Source organism: Geospiza fortis, unplaced genomic scaffold (genome assembly GCF_000277835.1).
Source record: "Geospiza fortis unplaced genomic scaffold, GeoFor_1.0 scaffold121, whole genome shotgun sequence".
Lineage (NCBI taxonomy): Eukaryota > Metazoa > Chordata > Aves > Passeriformes > Thraupidae > Geospiza > Geospiza fortis.
The window spans coordinates 3069452-3088559 of NW_005054346.1; the positions used below are offsets into that span (position 1 = coordinate 3069452).

The window sequence follows — 19108 nt, forward strand, 5'->3', positions numbered from 1 at the left end:
CTGCTGAACTAGAGCAGGGAATTAAAGTTGCAGCTGTTTAATATAGTGCTTTGCCCCAAGGCATTTATATAGAATTGTAGCCTGAGTCAGAGCTGGCAACAATAAACCTGTATACTTGTCATCTGGGGTGGTTTTTTTCTTCCATAAATTATCATTACCCTTGCTTTGCTCATCTTAGCTGTTTCTGAACAGTTTACTTCTACGAGATGCAGTTCATAGCAATACATTAGGAGTTCTCTTTGGCTTTCTTTTTAAGAAAGGATAGAGTGGCAGACCTTGAGCTAAACTAATTTAGTGGTTGTTCTTCTACTACTTATACTGCTGTCAGGCTGCTTCAAGTGATGTCTTGAACAGTTTCAGGGCAAAGTCCTGTCCTTCTGTATTAAATTGAAAGCTGTAGTGCTCTGTAGCTAGATGAAAAGTTATCTACCTTGATGCAGATTATCACCAATCTGGTATTCCCTTGAATAGCTCCTTGTTCTGCTTCTGAGGTAAAAACAAGTAAATTTTGGCTCCATAAAACCTTTTTCAGAGGCTCTTTGCCCACTCCTCCCACTCAGTTTGTCAGTGCTGCTCTCAGACCAATTGGTGCAGTGAGCCTGATCAGAGCTGGTACATGATGAGCTTTTTTATGGCATTCAGTTTGGAAGCTCTGAGCATTTTTTATTTAATACTCGTGATGGAAGTTTTGTAAAGCTTCAGATACAAGAATAGGCTTGGTATTTTTAGTAACATGTGCAGCTACAGTTCAGTGTACTGAACTACAGCTCTGTTGCACTAAAGTACATAATAAACATGTGAGGTGGGATAGATGGCAAAAGCAACAGGGAACATAAACTTCTGTCCTTGCAGGGTGTCTGCTGCAGTTCACCTTTATATGGGCAGAACTGTCCTCTCTGTTTTAGTGCAAACTAGACTTTGTTACTGAGTTTAAACTTTCAAACCTCTCTACCACAAGAAGGAACACCTATGAACAGTGACAGTAAGTCCATGTAGATGCATGCTGAGTTAATTGACACGCTCTTTGAAAACATTTATTTGTGGCAGATTTTCCTCCTTTGGTTCTGGTCCTGGTAGACCTTGAAATACAATTTTGCATAAGAGTAGAAATACATTCTAAATAGTTCCGAATCTTCCAGAGCATTAGTTTCTTCCTCTTAGGAGGAAAGGTTTTCATGCTGTTTAAAATTTAATATGAATTTAAAGCAGAATAGACACAAATGGACTTGGTGAATGAGAGGGAGAGCTAATTTTAAGAATTTGCTGCTTTTATGAGGTCTGGTTAGGAATTGTGCTTCATTACCAGACACAAAGGATTTTGTGTCCTGGCATTTTTTAAGAGTGGACTTTGCCATTCAGAAAGAATAATGCTTAAACCATTGTTGAAATTTTGCAGCTTTTGGGGGGAAAATACTGTGAAAAGTCAGTGGAATGTTAGTTTTACATCTTCAAGATTTTCTCCACATTTCTATTGGCTGTTAATTACTGAAAGCATTCATGCACTTTTTCTAAGGCCATATTGCATTACTAACATTTGTTGGGTTTGCCTTGCAGCTTTCTGAGTCTTTAACTCCGTGGGATGTCCTGCTTAGTTTAATAGCAGCTGCCACACATGATTTGGATCACCCAGGCGTTAACCAACCTTTCCTAATTAAAACAAATCATTATTTAGCGACTTTATATAAGGTAAGGATAAAATCAGTTGTTCTGTTAAAACCAGGTTTGGAGAGGAGTATAGAAAAGGAGTATAAATTGTGATGTGTTTAGCTAGTGGTAGGATGGAATGCAGACAGTGTTTCCATGTCACTGGGATAAAAAATTGTGCAAATTAAGTAAGTATTCAGGATTTGTGGGTTTTAACCTCTGGGAAAAACAAAAAAGAAGAAGAAAATAAAACACGAACCCTAAAACACAGCCAAATTGTATATAGCTCTTCAGTCTAAGAAAAGGGCATTGACTGATATGTGTTATTCCCTTTTAATTCACAGAATACCTCAGTATTAGAGAACCATCACTGGAGATCGGCAGTGGGGTTGCTGAGAGAATCTGGTTTATTTGCACATATGTCATTAGAAAACAGGTATGTTTATACCACATAGTATAGTTTAGTTTCAGATAGAAGCAATCTGTCAACTAAGACAGCCCTGCAAAACAAGATAAGTTATTGCACAGCAGTTTTGAGTACAAAATATAGAGATCTATTTTAAGAATTCCTGGATACTGTGCTGGTAGAGTAGAGCAGTTCATGGTGCAACGTGATACTCAGAAAATAACATGTATTGCAAGCACATTGAAGGAGTGTGTTCATGTAGTCAAGCACCTGTTCAGGCTAAACTTGGCAGTCTTTTCTCGTTCTGCCACCACAACTGTAGTTTAAAATAGACCATCTTCACCTACTCTTAACAAGAAATAATCTTGAGACAATCAGTTCGTGCATTTTTAAGGAAAAAAAAAAAGGAGGGGGAGGAAAAAAGCTAAAAACTGTCTTAGTCTTTCTGAAAGCTGCCAATGAAATATTCTGATATTTCTGTGAATGTTGCAGGAATTTTTCAGGAAAAGAAAACAAACAGTTCAGTGAAAATGCTTATTATAAAGCTTGTATTTCTATAATAATAAATATGATAAAATGCCATGTAGATCTAGTGATGACTGTTGTTCATAAACGATATGCTTTTGAATGTTTGTTATTTCAGGCAGCTGATGGAGAGCCAGATAGGTGATCTCATTCTTGCCACAGACATCAGCCAACAAAACGAGTACCTGTCCATGTTCCGATCCCATTTGGATAGAGGAGATCTATGTTTAGAGAATGCAAACCATCGTCACTTCATCTTACAGGTAAACTTCCTCCTCGTATTTTTGAAAACAGCATTTTAGTGGAAAAACTAATTTACTTTAAGTGCTTCTGCCAGGCCTTCTCCTCCTTTCAAAATGGAGCAGAACTGTCTTTTAGTCTTTCTGTTCCATTACAAAGAGGTTGTTCCCTCCACTTCAGTTCCCACAGCCAGCACTTCTCCCAAGTGCTGGTGTGTGTTGGTACGTCTGATAACTTGGAGCTGCTGAATTGAGGTGTTTCCAAGACAAGGTTTAGCTCTTCTAACAACTCCATTGCAGCCTCAGAACTGTGAAATGCTTTGTCAGAACATATTTTGGAGAAAGAAAACACTGCTGTTGTGAATCAGTTTGCAGTTGTGCTAGTGAGCTTTAGCAAACTTTAAAAACAAAACCCTTGCGAATCTTCTTAGGTTTGTAGGCATTTTCTTACTAGGTTCATATTGTGGGCTATAAGAGAAAGTGGACAAACAGATGAGAAGTTCTGTCTTGTGCAAACTATTGCTAAAAATACAAGCATGAGAGCCAGAAATGGAAACCACGGCTTGCTTGCTTTGATGCTTCTTTTTCTGAAGTTATTTTTGGTTCCTGTACCAGTGAGTATACTAAATATAGTGGTCCTGAAATACTTTGAGTTGACTGAATTTCCATATTACTCAGGGGTGATCATGAGATCTCACAATTCCCTGAGTGTTTTTTAAATATTACAGAACATAACTTTGGAGCACAAGTGGTAGGTAGGTTTGTTATTCACAAAACCTAAAATAATCTGCTCTCAAGAGTTAAGTAATTACAGGCACTTGAGTTGAAGAAAAGATGATGTAACACTGTGTGTTAACTTGTTAGATGGCTTTGAAGTGCGCAGATATTTGTAACCCCTGTCGGACATGGGAGCTGAGCAAGCAGTGGAGTGAGAAAGTAACAGAGGAGTTCTTCCATCAAGGCAAGTAAGAGTAGAAGTATCTGTTAGTATATCATGTATTCAGTGTGGAGAGAGTGTCCATGAGCCCTAGTCCATTTATATTTTGCACTAACAGAGATGTACAGTATAGGAATTTTCTACTTTCGTGGGTTGTGTCTCCTGCAAGAGGTCAGAGTTACTAAAACTCAGCAGAGAATCTGCTTAGAATCTGAACCTAAAATGGCTGATGCAATACATCCTTCAGCTGAAAGGTGCTGCAGATTAATAATTATGGCCACTTTAAAATTGCCCTAGTGGTTTCAGCAAATTATGGAATATGTTCATCATGTGTCAATATTTAAGCTTCAGCTGTGAGGCCTGTTGGTAAGCAGGTAAGAGCCAGGGAGATTTTTAGTTACTGTGCAGTTTAGACTACTTCTGTAAGCAGTTAATAAAGCCTTTCATTGGCAAATGGAGTGAATTTGCTCCATTGTTATTAAATTGTTTTATAATAAAATTAAGGGTAGTTTGGTGGACTTGAGACCTGCTAATTTGCACGTGAATATGGTAAATGGGGAACAAACTGCTTTATTTGATGCTAATCATGTGAGACTTAATCTTAGATAAAGGTGATGGGGAAGCAGAAACACAAATTGCCTTTAGCGAGAAATTTCTGAAAGCTAAGCTATCCTCTTCCATATTGCTGAGAGGGGATTAATTTGTCATTTCTATGACAGTGTAGGTTTTGCAGGAAAGAGGATGGTAATCCTTCAGGAAACTTGTGGTTCTATGGGGTTTCTGTAATTACTGTTTGATGAAAAATACCAAGTATTTAAATACAATAGTTGTAAGTTGTTAGTCTGACAGATCTGCTTGGTTTTTTTTGGGAGTTGGGAAGTAAATGCATTCCACCAGCTGCAGGGTAACCAACACTCACAGCTCACTTCTGTTAAGTGTTTGATTTGGTTGGGACTTGATGATTTAATGGTTGCATTATACTTTTGTTTCTTTAGGTGATATTGAAAAAAAATATCACTTGGGTGTGAGTCCACTTTGTGACCGACAGACAGAAACTATTGCCAACATCCAGATTGGTAACTGCAATACAGTTCATTTTAGTAGATTTCTTTCAGCATGCAATTTGAAAAAAACCACCTTTTGGATACATTTCCTAGAGGCTGAACATAATCTGTGTACGGCAGCAATTTATTATAAACAGCAATTTTATTTTTATTTGCTACATAACCTGTCTTGGATTGTTTATGAACGGTGCTGCCCTGACAGTCCTGGAGCCCCTCTGTTTCCTCCCAGAGCAGGTGCAGTGTGGGAGGCAGCTGTCTGACTTCTCCACACTGCTGCCCAGAACTTTCCTCATTGGAAGGGTGTTTTGGGAAGAGGAGGGTCCCTTCCCCTTGCCACAGGGTCTTGGGTGCCTTTTGCAGTGAACTTGTCACAACTGGGCATGCTGGGTTTAGCTTTTTGGAATGTCAGCATTCCCTTTAAATACAGCCTTTAAGGAGGGTGGTGGGCAGAGATGTGATGGAGAATGGTGGTAGCCATTATATTAATAGTTTTTGCTAACCTGACTTGGATTTCAGTAGTAAAATGTCTTTTTATAGTTAATTTTAATAAAAGTTGATCATGGAGATGAAGTGGGACTCAGTTAAAACATAGTAAAAGAAAAGAACAAATTTAACAACAAGCACAAAATGAATTAATGCTTTAGATTGACACAAAAGCTGGTATGTTCAATCAGCTGCACTGTTTAATTTAGAATGCTAGGAAATCATATATTTTTAAATTAAAAGACTCAGTTTTGGCTATCTTACCATTGATATTTTTGCTTCATATAAACAGACATTACAAATAAATGAACATGTGCATACTCACAAAGTACATCAATGTATTGTTTTGTGGCCTTGTTTAAAAAGTTTTTAAAATTTTTAGATTTTTAGTCACCCTAGTATTGTGAAAACAATATATTCTTTTTTCCCCTGTGTAGTATAATTCAGGCACACTGAAGGGCAATTGATTATAAAATCTTTTAGAATTTCAGGTTTTCTAAATTGTCTGACTTAGTTGCTGATGTTTAGATTTCACTCCCCTTCCATATTGTCCAGTATTTGTCTTCATTTGGCCATTGCTGTGAAAGAGAGAGTAATTTGTAATGCAGTGTATTGCTGTTCTTCTGACTGATTAGTAAAATCTTTTACATTTTGAGAGATTTTTTTTGTAAAGATGCCAAAAATATTTAAATGAATATTTAAATGCACATTGGAGAATAGTAGCTTGACACATTTATTGTTTGCTAATAAATGCTATTTAAAGTATTTAGTTTGAGTATTTTACTTTTTCTCTGTATTGTTTTTTTATTTAATCTGCCTCTGTTTGCTTGTTTTTGAAGGCTTTATGACTTACTTAGTGGAACCACTGTTTGGGGAATGGGCCCGGTTTTCCAACACGAGGCTGTCTCAGACAATGCTTGGCCACCTGGGACTGAACAAGGCAAGCTGGAAGGGAGTGCAGAGGGAACAGTTGGGCAGCGGTGACGATGTTGACCCCACTTTTGAGGAAATGGACTCAGACATTTTACCTCAGGAACCTCGATTGTCCTGACCTCAATCTCCATGACAAAACTGCCTCTTCCCTCAGTATCCGCACGGTTGGATTCAAGGAGACACATGCCAGCCCTAGGTTTTGGTAGAATGGTAAAATGATGCCAGCATTATTTATTTCCAAGTTTTCCTTTGACACAGACCATTTGACCCAGAATTTTTTTAAGCCGCCAGACCTGAACATAGAGCAATATGCACCCGCCTCAGTTGGTTGTCGTTCGGAACCTCGAATATGCAAAGCACAGCAGCAACCGAGCCTCGGAGCAACGGGACGGAAGCGTCGCCGTGCCCCCTGGCTTGGGTTTTCTCATGATATTTGGAATACGGTCTTCAAATCTAAGACTTGACATGGATTGTTCCACTCCCTTGGAATTTAGCAAGACTTGCATAAATGTGTTCAAAGCATACCTTCCACTCAGTCCCTGTTTTAATACGGAAATGTGAAGTGCCCATCCTCTGCTGCCTCTGGCAAGACTCGATGTTTACAAATGTACTCTGAAACTGTCGGTTCTAGACTTAACCTTTGCGCATGGCTGTGAAGGAACCACTAACTTGGGTTTTTTGCTTTTTTAAAAGAAAAAGATCAAATTTGAGACTGCAGCTCTTGTTTCTTTGGATGCCAGAAAAGCCTCCCATTTGCCATAATTTTGTTTGTGCACTGGGAACTGAGCATTCATCATAGAGCACAGCCAAGCTTTACTCCAGTGCTGTATGGGAATGCAATTTTTTAACAGCGAAAAAACACTTCTGAATCTGGGAAGGGAAGGGGTGGGGGGGAAGCGTCCGAACTGCATTGCGATTCTGCAGTGGGAACATCGCATGTTGTTCTCACTATTGTACACTTGAACTGCACATGCAAGAAAAAGGTGGAATGTCTAAACACCATAATCAGCTCAGGGTATTTGCCAATCTGAAATAAAGTGGGATGGGAAGCGTGTCCTTCAGAACAAGGGTACAAATGCCCCTTTCGCTGCAGCGTGTGTGTATGTGTGGGTGTGTGAGTACCTTTGGGATGGGGGAGGGTGGGAGGGCTCGGGGAAGGGTTTGAACGGCAACATTTTTTCTTTTTCTTTTTTTTTTTTTTAATTTATTCTTTTAGAATGTGACAATTTCATGAACAGCCACACTGGGGAGGAAACTGTAACAAATTGCTACAGATGCCTTAAACTATGCACAAAGCTAAGTGACCAAATTTGTTTTTGATTTGAAAAAAAAATAATAAAAAAAGTGCATTGTTTACGTATTCCTCCCTCTACTGAAACATTACCCACTGATGGGTTTTTGATGGGAAAAGGAAAAAATGTTTTTTAGGACAAAATTAAAGGACTAATTTTAAACTTAAAACATTCCATTTTTGTAATTTGTTTTACATTGTTTTAAGTACAGTAAGCACAACTGTAATCTAGTTTGAGAAACTGGTGCTTTCTTTTAGTTCATTTGTATTTCCCTGTTATTATTGTAAAAGACTGTTTATTAATTCTGTTTACAGTTTGTTGCAACAGCCATTTTTGGAAGAGAGCTTCAGCGTAAAGCCATTTGTAAAGGCTTTGCCATATTCATTTTAATATGTGCCTGTTGCTGTTAACTTTTAATTAATAAAACAAAATCTTTTCACATTATGCTCCTGTACATTTAAGTTATGACTGAGTCCAGCGTTGTGGAAAGGTAGCTAAGGTTGCAGTCAGCTTCCACTGTAAAACTAAGCCAACTTTGGATTTGAAAATACTAGTCCTCATATGCCAAAATTTATTGCCTCTTGGAGCTTGGCCTTTTACTGTTTGAAAAGCAAATCCTGACTTACCTGATTGTTTCCCTTCTAAAACTGTTTATTATTCTTTCATGTTCCCTGAAGTAGTATCATTAATCTCAAAGTGGCCATGTTTAATGAAATAAATTTCTAATGAAACCATTCTTTTGAGCCTGCGTGAACTTCCTTCCTTCGCTGTCAGTGCAAGTTCTTGATGTTGACTCCAACACAGAAGGACCAGATGGGACAATGAGCTCTGGTTGTAATTTTCAGGAGAGGCTGCCTTTGAAAGGGTGCTTGAAGCTGGGAGAACACGGAGGTAAGAACTGTGTGTAACTTAGCACAGAGAAACTGAGAGAAACTTAGTACAGAGCCAGACTTAAATGGGTTAAATGTGGGAAAGTACTGATTCCTCTTGGACCTTTCTGAATGCAACGTGCCAGACTTGCAGCTGTTTTCAAAATGACAACTAAGATCAGCCTGATGATGCCTTCTGTGACACATTTGTAAAAAAATGAACTTGGTTTAAAGAACATCAACTACATTTTAAGTTTTGCTACTTGTTACAGGCATATGTTAATATGTAATTTTAATGAAAATTAATAATGTAACAAATAGGTATATGGAGTATTTCAACATAGTATTTATAAAGAGCCTGTGATTTTTAACATTGTGCAAACTTGCTGTCCTTTGCTCTGACAGGACCCAGAAGAGCTTGTCAAAATGTAAAATAGGAGGAGTAGTTTTATTCCAAGCCACCCTACCTGGAAAGGGGTCTGTCTACCAGACCAGTAGAAAGACTGCTTCTAATCCCACCTCTTCATGCATGTGAAAGCGTCTGTCATTGGACTTGAAATAAGAAAAATGCTTTTTCCATGCTGGCTTGGAGTGCCCTCTACAAATCCACACTGAACTTTAACATTCCTGCAGCTTCAGCATTTCACGTGAGAGCTGAGAGCCCACGCACGCTAGGCACAGAAGCGAGGGCCCCACGGCCCCTGGGAGCCCCTGGAGCCCAGAGCTCTGCTGGGGAAGGGGCCAGGCCCCCCAGCTGTTCCCAGATCTGCTCCCAGCATTGTTCTGGACACAGACAGACACAACTGAGGGCCTCAGGCCATGGCCAAGGGGGCCCAGCCTCCATGGGTGGCCTTAGTTTGAGCACTTGAGGTGTTTTTCTGTGGGCAGTGGCACTGTGTGCAATTTCAAGGAAAAAGATACACATTAAGGTACAGTGGAAGATAAGTTATTTGATGGCAACTTAGTGATTTTCTGGCACAGATGACATTTCTTCTGCAGTAATTTCATATCACTGCTAAAGCTCACCTCATTTCTGGTGCTGGATACCCCAGTTCAGGTGAGCAGTGTCTGGTGTGGATGATTCTCATGCTTTAGCCTGGTTTAACAAGGCAAGTGACATCTTGAATTTTACAGATTAATGATTTAACTGGGCTGCCAGAGGAACGGAGTGTACCAGGGGACAGAGAGGCTGTTGAACAAGTCCCTTCTTGCTATCCTTGTGGTGAGGCATAAATGCCCCACTGGCTCCTGAGAACCACTGTTTGTTTGTTTGTTTAACCAACATGCAGCTGAATTAACAGTGCAGGGCTGTTTCACAGCCACCCCTCCTGTTACTCCTGCTGTGCAGCAAGGTAAGCAAACCAGCCCTGGAGGAGCACTACAAGGAGGTTGTCACTACACTGATTTATAGTCTCTGTAACAGAATGGAAACTTCCATTTTTGTGGCTGCTATCATTTGTAGAATACCACAAATCAAATATGGCATCTTTATTTTATCTGCTTTTAATTTTATATAGTGACAATAGAGCATAAAATACAAAACTTAAAACCAACGTTAACTTTCACCAAGGTGTTTTAAAGGCACTTAAAAGAACGGAAGGATTGAGTGACCAATCAGTAGGACTGATGGCAGAGCACTTTGGAAGGAAGTTACATTGTGTACGTATTAACACCATTTCAAGTTCCACACCAGAAAACAAAGCTCCTCCATGTACAACCTACATTCCAGTTATAAGCAGCAAAGCTTCCCCATCTTCAGTAACCTTGTCAGAGCCATTCATCTGTCTTCATTTAAAAAGTGCTGCTTTTGTCTTTTCCTGGCAAACAGAAGCTCCCAGAGGCAGTTGTACTTGTCCCAGTAGCCGGGATCAGCTTAGAGCACCAAAAATACCCAAGCTCAGCGTTTTCAATGCTCATCCATGGTCAGAGCAAACCATGGCTGTGTTTCAGGGTGCACCTCAGCTGCAGCTCTTGGTTCCTGAACAGCTTTTTTCACCCTGACTTGTACTTTCAGCTTGAGCCTTTCTACACCTGTGGAGAACATGAGTTCAGGTGGTTGGTACAGGTGTGGCAGGAAACAGCTGCTGCATCAGACGGGCATCCCCTGGAAAATGGGCCACAGGCAACAGCTTATCCCATCTCTTCCCTGCAAAAAGGGCCAGGAGGGCTTGTGCAAGCCCCATCTGCCAGGAACCTACCCAGGGAGCCAAGCTGGGCAGAAGGTGTCCATGAGCATCTCCTAGAGCAGCTCAGATGAGCTGCTTTTGGCAACTTGCACCCCACAGTACTCTGTACCTTTGTTTTCTCACCTACAGCACTAACACATACTCTTTGTTATTTTAATCTGCTATTTACTGCCTATTTCAAATTCCCTTGACTACCTTCTGACAGAGGCTCCCACAGCATGATTTTACTCTTGATAATGGCCACAGGATGATGCAAGCACGTTTTACTCCCTTACCCTTGCAAGCTGAGGTGAAACAAACAAAAAACGCTGCACAAAAATGTACTATGTATAATTTAGGGATTTTTTTTAAATTTAGGACCTCTGCAGCAGGTTCAAGTTTTCACTTTGTGTCAGTAAAAAGCAGAGTGTCTCCAGGTTTTCTTTGGGCTAAAAATTTGCTACAGTTAAGTTTAAAAGAAAGACTTCAACATGAAGATTTCAGTACAAAATTACACAATGTTGTGCAAATTATAGGTAGAGCTCACATAAAACTGGTATTAACTTAAGGATGTATCACCATCATTATTAACATGTACACAAATTTTTAAGCTGGTCAGTTATGCACAAAAATGCTGTATATATAACTTAGTGTTAATGAACTAAATCCATCACATAAATCTGAGTGGAAAGCCAAGCTTGAATACAAAATTAATACCTGAGTATAATGGTCCAATTTATTCCCCTTGATAAATCACCTACATACAAACATGTTTAGTGCCTCGTTTCTGCATTTCACATTAGATCTTTCTGGGCTGTAAAAAAAGACCTCTCAGTACTAGTGCTATTTGCAACATAAAATATTTTATACAAAGCAGCTTAACAGTCTTTTGCAGAATAATCTTTAACACTAAGATTTTTCAATTAAAGTCTTCATCTTTCCTGTAGACTTCAGCATGTGTGGTCCAAACTGGAAAGAAAACCAGAAACATGTTCAGATTGCTTTCAACACACCCCTTGTTGAACTACTTATCCATCCAAGTAGTAAAAGCAGAACCTGGGCAGAAATAATTTCCTTTATCACCTGCTTCTCTGTATGTGGGTGTCACAAAGTAAGGGGAAACTTGCATTAGCAACAGCTGAAATTGCTCAGAGGAGGGAGCCAACGACCTGCTGGAGCAGGGCTGGAGGCAGTTTGCTCCAGCACAGTGAAATGAGATAGACACAGCTGTCCCTACACCTTGACAACCAAGTATTCCAGCAGCAGTTTAACAGTGCTTCTGCTCTTACTCTACCCTGTGTTTCTGTGCAAGTCTCTTTCAAAACTGTCATACAAGTCTGATCTAACAAAGTTAGATACTGTTAAGTAACTGATGGACAGATTTTATTAGCTCCTTATGGATCAACATTCTATTATTTAATGAAAATCTTGCTTTCTTAGCTCTTGAGAACTTGATGATCTTTTACCTCAAAAGGTGGATTGTAAATTTCAAAAATAGAAAATAATGAAAAAGCCCTGTTTGAATAAATATTGCCAACTTGTGTTCTTCTCCTTAATGCACCAGAGATGCTGAGGAAATGGGATTAATTCTTGGGAAACATCTAGCCTTTTATTTGAGAAGAACAGCCTGAACATTATAGAAATAAACCAGTAGAGGCCAAAAGGCAAGTAAGTCAACATTAATTAGCTGAGGTACTCAAAAGTCCTGAGATTTGTGGCAACAAAATGTTATTTTCCTTAAAACTTAATTCAGAGCAGAACCAGCTTTTGGACTTTAATATACATTTTTTCGATTGCACAAATGAAAAAAACCCCTCTTTACTCTTCCTCTCTGGTTCCATAGCACAAGGCTTCAAGGATTGCTGACAAACAAAACTGATCTATACCAGGCTGGCTTTTAAGTGTACATTGATAGAGACTTGTATTTTGAATGTTCACTGCTTAAAAACCAAATTCAAATCTATCTGAAATAAACTAGAAGCCATTAATAACTTGTGCCAGGAGGTAGACTTCAAATACAGTTTCATTTTAACATTCTCACACTATAAAGAAACTGCTTTCATATGCTCAGCATTTCCAATTATTAGAAGAAACTCCCTATAACCAAAGAACCAAGATCCAGCAGGCATTCTGAACAATTTATTTTCCAAATCCCTAGGAATGTCTGATATGTTTCCTGATTTTGCTTCAAAGTTTCACCTGCACCAGCTGAATGGTTAAGGTTGGTAGCAACAGGCAACTCAGTTCAGACTGGATTCGATGTGAGCCCTTAGCAATGGTTTTCTGAATATCAGATGCTGTGGCAACAGAAAACATTTTTGTTTTAAAAAAATAACAAAACTGTAACAGGACTTTTTAAAGCTAGGGCCAAGACAGTACACAATACTAAGACTTGCCACTACAAACATTTCATTGCCCAAAGTCCTGGCATATCAGCAGTACTTCACAGGGTTTTGTGGACCTAACAAATGAGATGCTAACTTGTGTAACGCCTACACATGTTAGCAGAAAGATGTACGTTGGTTTGCACAACTATAATTTAGTTGAAGGATGTGTTCAGAATCAAAATACTCACCAGCACTACCTCAGCCTGTGTCTTTGTTTCAGCCTTTGGAATCACTGTTTCTGTTTCACCTTGGCTTTCATTTTGGTATCGATACGCAAATTTCTTTTTGAGAGCTTCTGCTATTAATGTTGCTGGATCTGCAGGCTGAGACACTTTAGGTTTTGTACCTTCTAAGGATCTAGAAAAGAAAATTGTATCAGCATCTGTCTCACCCTGAAATAGTTTTGAGTCACAAAACCAAATCATTAATGCCAGTCTTGGTATATGGACATTTATTACCTTTTCACCGAGCGCAGTTTCACACTGTTCATGTCTTTGAGGATTTCTAGCATGTTTGGTACTTCAGGCTTCTTTGGCCCATCTTCCACCACATCCTGGCCAGCGTTCATTTTTTGGTTTTTCCTCTCTTTAATGAGATCAATTGCAGACTTACTCTGACCCAGACTTGTGGGAGGGGGTGGAGGCAGAGGAGGAGGAGGAGGTGGTGGCAGTGATGGAGGTGCAACAGGGACAGCAGCTGAAGCAAGTGGACTTGGCCCAACTACAAATAAAACATGCAATGCAAGTCAGTTTACTTGTGACTACCCTTCACATGTCACAAATGCTCAGGTAAGAAAATCACTGTAGTAACTTTAATTGAGTCCCCTCTACCACCTTTAGATTGTAACTTCTTCACTCCTAAACCACCTAAGCAGGTTCAGCTAAAAAATCCTTCTTGAAAAGTTAGAAGTGTCCTTTGACATTGCAGTCCTAATTCCAGGTGCATTTGTGTCCTTACTGCAGTGGGACAGATTCCATGACATCTGGTTATGTTCTGCCTCTGATGTTACCAGTATTTCCCTTTCTTCTCAGAGGCAGCTACTGAGCTGGCAGTCACAATCTGACACAGGAGCAGTGTTTCTCCCTACTTATCATCACAAGTAAGAAATTACCATACAAGATTTTTCAATGCAAATTTCAGAGCTCAAACAGTGCTTAAATTGAAGCTTATTGAATTGAAGCTGCCTGAGGTTGAGGATTTTTAGGCCAGCTACTCATCTGTCTCTACTCACAGAGATTCTCACAATAATCTTGATTTTGAGTTCCATGTATGCTTTAGGTAAAAATTTGTTATAAATACAGTAACAGTAATAACCTGACAAATAAATGAAGAAACCTCTGTTTAATTTCACCTTTAAAAAAACCGAGAAAAATCCGATCAAACCAGAGTTTTGAGCCTTGGAGTATAAAGTGTGTAAAGGTATTTATAGAAATAAAACAGAAGAGTCTACTCTGTGTATCTGCAGGAAAACATACAGCATCATTACCACGTTCTACCACAAGAGGGAGATAAAGATGATAAAATAAAAATTTAATTTCCCTACTAAATAGAGGTAAAGGGGGAGAACAAAAAAGCTTATACTTATTTCACATGCCCCCACCCTCCCCCCAATAATTAAAATTCAAGAGTGAAACCAGGTGATCCTTAAAACTCTTTCATAGTTTTGAATATGAGCAGTTTAGGAACAATAAAGTAACTCCTATCAGTTAACAGCTAAAGGAGCATCTGAAAAATCACAATATGATTTTATACACAAACATAGGCAAAGCTGTACTTGTTAAGTGACCTTAGGAAAGAGTAACAACCAAATGCCTGTCATCTGCAGCAGACAAGGGCCCTCTCCTGCTAATCTCTGAAGACTTAAAACTGAAAGGAGTCAGAGGTGATGGAAAGAGGAGAAAGAAATCCAGGAAAAGAATGATTCTGTTTACTACCAGAAACAGTGCACCACTTTTGGTTCCATATGGACAATGTGTCTGGTCCCAGAGATTATTGCAGTAAACAATTAATTGCCTTTTCTGTTACTTGAGATGTATATTACATATTCCAAAAGCATAATTAGCATCTTGTATGAATACTTAATGATATCAGAGAGCCTATTTCCTCACTGAATGGAAAGACTTCAGTGTCAGTAATTAAGTTACATTCTTTTAGTTTGGTTTAAGCCATCATGTTTATCATGAGCTTTGCTCTGAAAGCTGTTTAATACTTCTTTACTCATTCACAGATTCAGAGCTCTGGCAGATTTACAGACAAACATGACGACTTTAGGAATACTAAAAAATACAGAAAATCTGGCAAGTCACTTGTCTTCAAGACCTATTCTGTACCCCTTGGTTATTGTGCCAAACTAACCAAAACAATATGGAGAAGTGTTCGGTTGCAGTATCTCAGAAAAAAAGAATTAACACAGTAGTAATTATAAAAGGAATATATTAATGAAGTAATTTTTACTAAGAGTGCAGCAAATTTAGTACCTGTTGTCAAGTTCTGCTGTTCTTGCAAGGTTACAATTTTGGCTATCTGTGCTCTTAAAGAGGCCAGTTCATTTTCTAGGGCACTGATCTTCTGCATTGCTTCTTCGTTTGCCATCACTGCAATCCTGGGCACTGGCTCCTCTCCCGCCGGGCTCTGCAAGGACGTTTGTCTGAGTGGGGGCTTCCTGGAATGGTGTGCTTCACCTAGAGGAGGCTGGGTTGTTTTTAACCAAACTTCTGACCTGTAACAAACATATCACAACATGTTCTAAGGACTTTGAAATAGACAAAGACTAAAGCGATGTTACCAACAAATCAGGGGTACAAGTTGAAGACCTGACTTCAGAATTTTTTTATACAAATCACTTCCATCAAAACCTTAAATAGTTTAAGGTAAATAAGAGCTTCACATCCTTTCTCTTCGCATCATGAACTGTGTTTCTTCTCTTCTCCCAGACAACATTTTGTAGAACCCTTGGTTTCAGGAAAAAAAAAAAAAAAAAGGAATACATTTCCTCCCGTCCCAATCTATTTCTCTGCCTCAAACCTATTGTACATTTCATTTGAATTAAGATTCTTCTTCCCTTAAATGCTACCATTTTTCCCCATGGGCAGCAAATAGCCATTTGCAGTTGATTCCTTTGAAGAAAGAAGAGAAAGAAGAGTCTCTTGGTTCCCCAGGACATTTTTTTGTACTGTTTGGATTTCTGAATTTTAAAAAAATTTTAAAAAAAATTTTTCCAATATTAGCAGCACTGGGAACCCGATCCAGTTAAAGATGTCCCTGCTCACTGCAGAGGGCTTGGACTAGATGGCTTTTAAAGGTCCCTTCCAATGTAAGCTGTTCTATGATTCTGTAAGTAGAACTGATAAGGACTGACGACAACAAATCATCATAAACTTTAAAACACAAAATGTGGCCACATACTTAACTCCTCAATCCTCCTTGATGTTAATCTCCAAACTTCTCAGGCATGCCAGGATTCCATTGTTTATTTAAACAGGAGAATGGGAATAGGGCCTGGTAAAAGGACTTTTTGAAATGGGTAGAATGGCTCCAGGCTAACTCAGCCCAAGTGCCCCATCACTCTGGATGAGTGGATTGAGCTACTGTGGGTGCTCATCATGTTAGAAATGCAGCTGTGCTAGACCTAAAGGAAGAGCCAAGATTTAAGGCTAGAACAAGCCCTGTGCTCTGACCACATCAAACCAAGATTAGACACACATTTAAGTCTTCTATGACACTGACAAAAACCTTCAGCACACCTTGCAGAAATTTGATCAAGGAGAATTGAATATTATCATGGATGCTGAAATTTAGGTGGTGTTATCTAGACAGGAATAGAGAGCAACTCAAGCTGAGAAGAGGACACCTCCTATAGCAGCCACCTCCCTGCTCTCTCTAAGAAAGGTGGAAGGAAGCCAGTGGTCACTTCACTCCTTAAAACCTGCCTGCCAGAAATTCTTTAAAGGAGAGGAATAGCTAAACAACAAAGGGTATTTTCCGCTCAGAGCAGTAATAGAGATGTCTTGACTAGAATCTAACACTATGGAAAAATACTATGCCTGAGTTGGCACTATTACTCTGACTAGGGGTAGAGGAAAAATGATTTGTCATTTAGTTGTTTCCTGTATAAAACTGTATTCACAGAAAAAAATCTCTGTCTGCAAGACTGTTTACTAAATTTTACAGTGGATAAATATTGAACAGTAACACCTATGTGATCCTGTCGAAACGGAGAATTTCAAATGCCTGGAAAACACCTAATGCATACCAGCTCCACTACTAATACCGTGCACAGATGTAATAAACAGTGCACACTGAAATAGTCATATTTGCTAAGTAATTCACTTCCTGTGCTCCATCATAAGCTGTTTGCCTTAAGGTCACTGTGTATCTGCAGGATTATTTTAGTCCCATCCCACATTCATCTGTCCCTGCTTCCCCCTTCCCATGCAGACATTTTAGCAAAAATGCAGTCCTATATCTTTCACAGTAGGTTCTTTGAAGCACCATAGAGCCATTCTCCCTGTTGTCTCCATTAAATGTAAGAGCTTTACAGTTCAATCCTTAAACAAAATACTTCTGTGCAAACAAAAGCAGCATTGGACAGTTAATTTCCTTCCTATCAAACAGACTTCAGGAACAGTGTTTCCCAAGCAAGTGCTGACTTCTGTGACTCCTCTCTGAGTTTATGAAATTAATGTGGCAGTGCCAGAATGTTTGTTATGCAAAGCTTCACTGTAACAAGTCATGTTGGAGGGCATCTAGGTCATTACTAACCTATTTTCAAAGCTATGCTTTGCAGTATCCTCCTGTAATCTCTGAAGCCAACAATCTGTGCCCTTCTCTGACAAATTAGTTTGTTTAGAAGAAAAATCTCCTTTGCACTACAGAACTGTACTTTTGTTTCTGCATAGTCTGAGCAGCAACCTGAGTAGGATGGAACAGAGAACTTCATCCCTTCAGCCAAACTGTTTCATGCAGTGACAGAGCTGTGTAGAACCCCTGGTTCAACACAGCAGTACCTACCCAGCATTCTGGACACAGGTGCTCACATGCTTCCCTGCCAGTTTTTGTTATGAAGATTAAAGATGTGAAACACAAACCACAATTTTATCACTGTACTCAGCAGACTGCAGAGCCTTAAACAGAAAGGTGAAAAACAATGTGCCAATTACTGGATTGCCAGAATGACCATTGCTGCTAATGAGAAGCTGTACAGTTCACTGCCCCATGGTAATGACAATCTCAGGAGAATTGGAGAATCACTGTTACCAATTTTGCCATAGCACAGCAGACATTTTCACTGCTTGAAGCTATTGTGTACATTTCTTTGCAATACTTAAATAAATAAAATCCAGAGTCTTCCTGGTATAATGTCAATCTCCTGTATGTTTTCCAACAAATATTGATTTTATAATCCCATTAGTCTAACCTCTACTATTTTCCAGACCCTACCTCTGTCTCTTCTCCCAGCATTCAAGTGCTCTCTGTTAATTCATAATGCACAGTAGAGTCTCAGTGGACAGAAGTGAAGTTTCTTCCTCTCAGTTCAGAAGTCCAGAGAGAAGATTCCGGAAACATACCTGAGCCTGGTAGAGACTTCACCTTCTTCTTCAGCAATCCATCCCACATCAGCAAAGGAGGGCACTGCATCTTCTCTGAGGTGAGCAGGAGTGTTTCCTTCCGTGACATGAGAAATTAGCTAGATTTTAAAGGCAAGATTGAAGGTTTTAGAGTCAATACTTTCAGCCCAAGTCACATTTATGTTACCCAATATTTCTACTGAGGCTACATGTAACTATTAACACATACAAGCACAAAACACATCTGTAGACTTGAAACACTTATTTCTGTCCTGTGCTCAGTCCAGAATAATTTCACTGACTTCAAACTATTCAATCCATTCTGCTGAACACTTCACAGAAGTTCATGGCTAACAACATACACCACCACATGATGCTAATGAATACTAAAAATCCAATGCACATTGTTACCTTTAAGACAAACAAACATCAACATTCTCACACAGTTTTCTATACTAACCCAAATAGTATGTTTTTAAATTATATTCATGACCAGTAGTTAAAAAAGACATTAAGGCTGCCAATACTTCTTAAGTATTTTGCTCTAATTTAGTATTATTTTTAAAGTGAAATTCTGCCAAAATTTCCCTTTCCCTA

The 19108-nt window shown here is 39.2% G+C and overlaps 2 protein-coding genes across 2 annotated transcripts in view; one reads left to right on the top strand and one right to left on the bottom strand.

Annotated features, from left to right (window-relative positions):
- Nucleotides 1-8259, top strand: part of PDE7A (phosphodiesterase 7A) — a 77504-nt gene extending 69245 nt beyond the window's left edge. Inside the window, exons 9-14 of the mRNA XM_031058627.1 lie at nucleotides 1555-1686; nucleotides 1989-2080; nucleotides 2694-2838; nucleotides 3679-3775; nucleotides 4747-4827; nucleotides 6138-8259. Coding sequence (XP_030914487.1) covers nucleotides 1555-1686; nucleotides 1989-2080; nucleotides 2694-2838; nucleotides 3679-3775; nucleotides 4747-4827; nucleotides 6138-6349 — 759 coding nt within the window. The 3' untranslated portion in view covers nucleotides 6350-8259. The remainder of the gene's footprint in view (nucleotides 1-1554; nucleotides 1687-1988; nucleotides 2081-2693; nucleotides 2839-3678; nucleotides 3776-4746; nucleotides 4828-6137) is intronic.
- A 1606-nt stretch (nucleotides 8260-9865) lies between these two features.
- MTFR1 (mitochondrial fission regulator 1) overlaps nucleotides 9866-19108 on the bottom strand; it is a 23451-nt gene continuing 14208 nt past the window's right edge. Inside the window, exons 4-8 of the mRNA XM_005423044.2 lie at nucleotides 18512-18630; nucleotides 15422-15663; nucleotides 13403-13664; nucleotides 13133-13301; nucleotides 9866-11526 (exon numbers count right to left, since the gene is read on the bottom strand). Coding sequence (XP_005423101.1) covers nucleotides 11467-11526; nucleotides 13133-13301; nucleotides 13403-13664; nucleotides 15422-15663; nucleotides 18512-18630 — 852 coding nt within the window. The 3' untranslated portion in view covers nucleotides 9866-11466. The remainder of the gene's footprint in view (nucleotides 11527-13132; nucleotides 13302-13402; nucleotides 13665-15421; nucleotides 15664-18511; nucleotides 18631-19108) is intronic.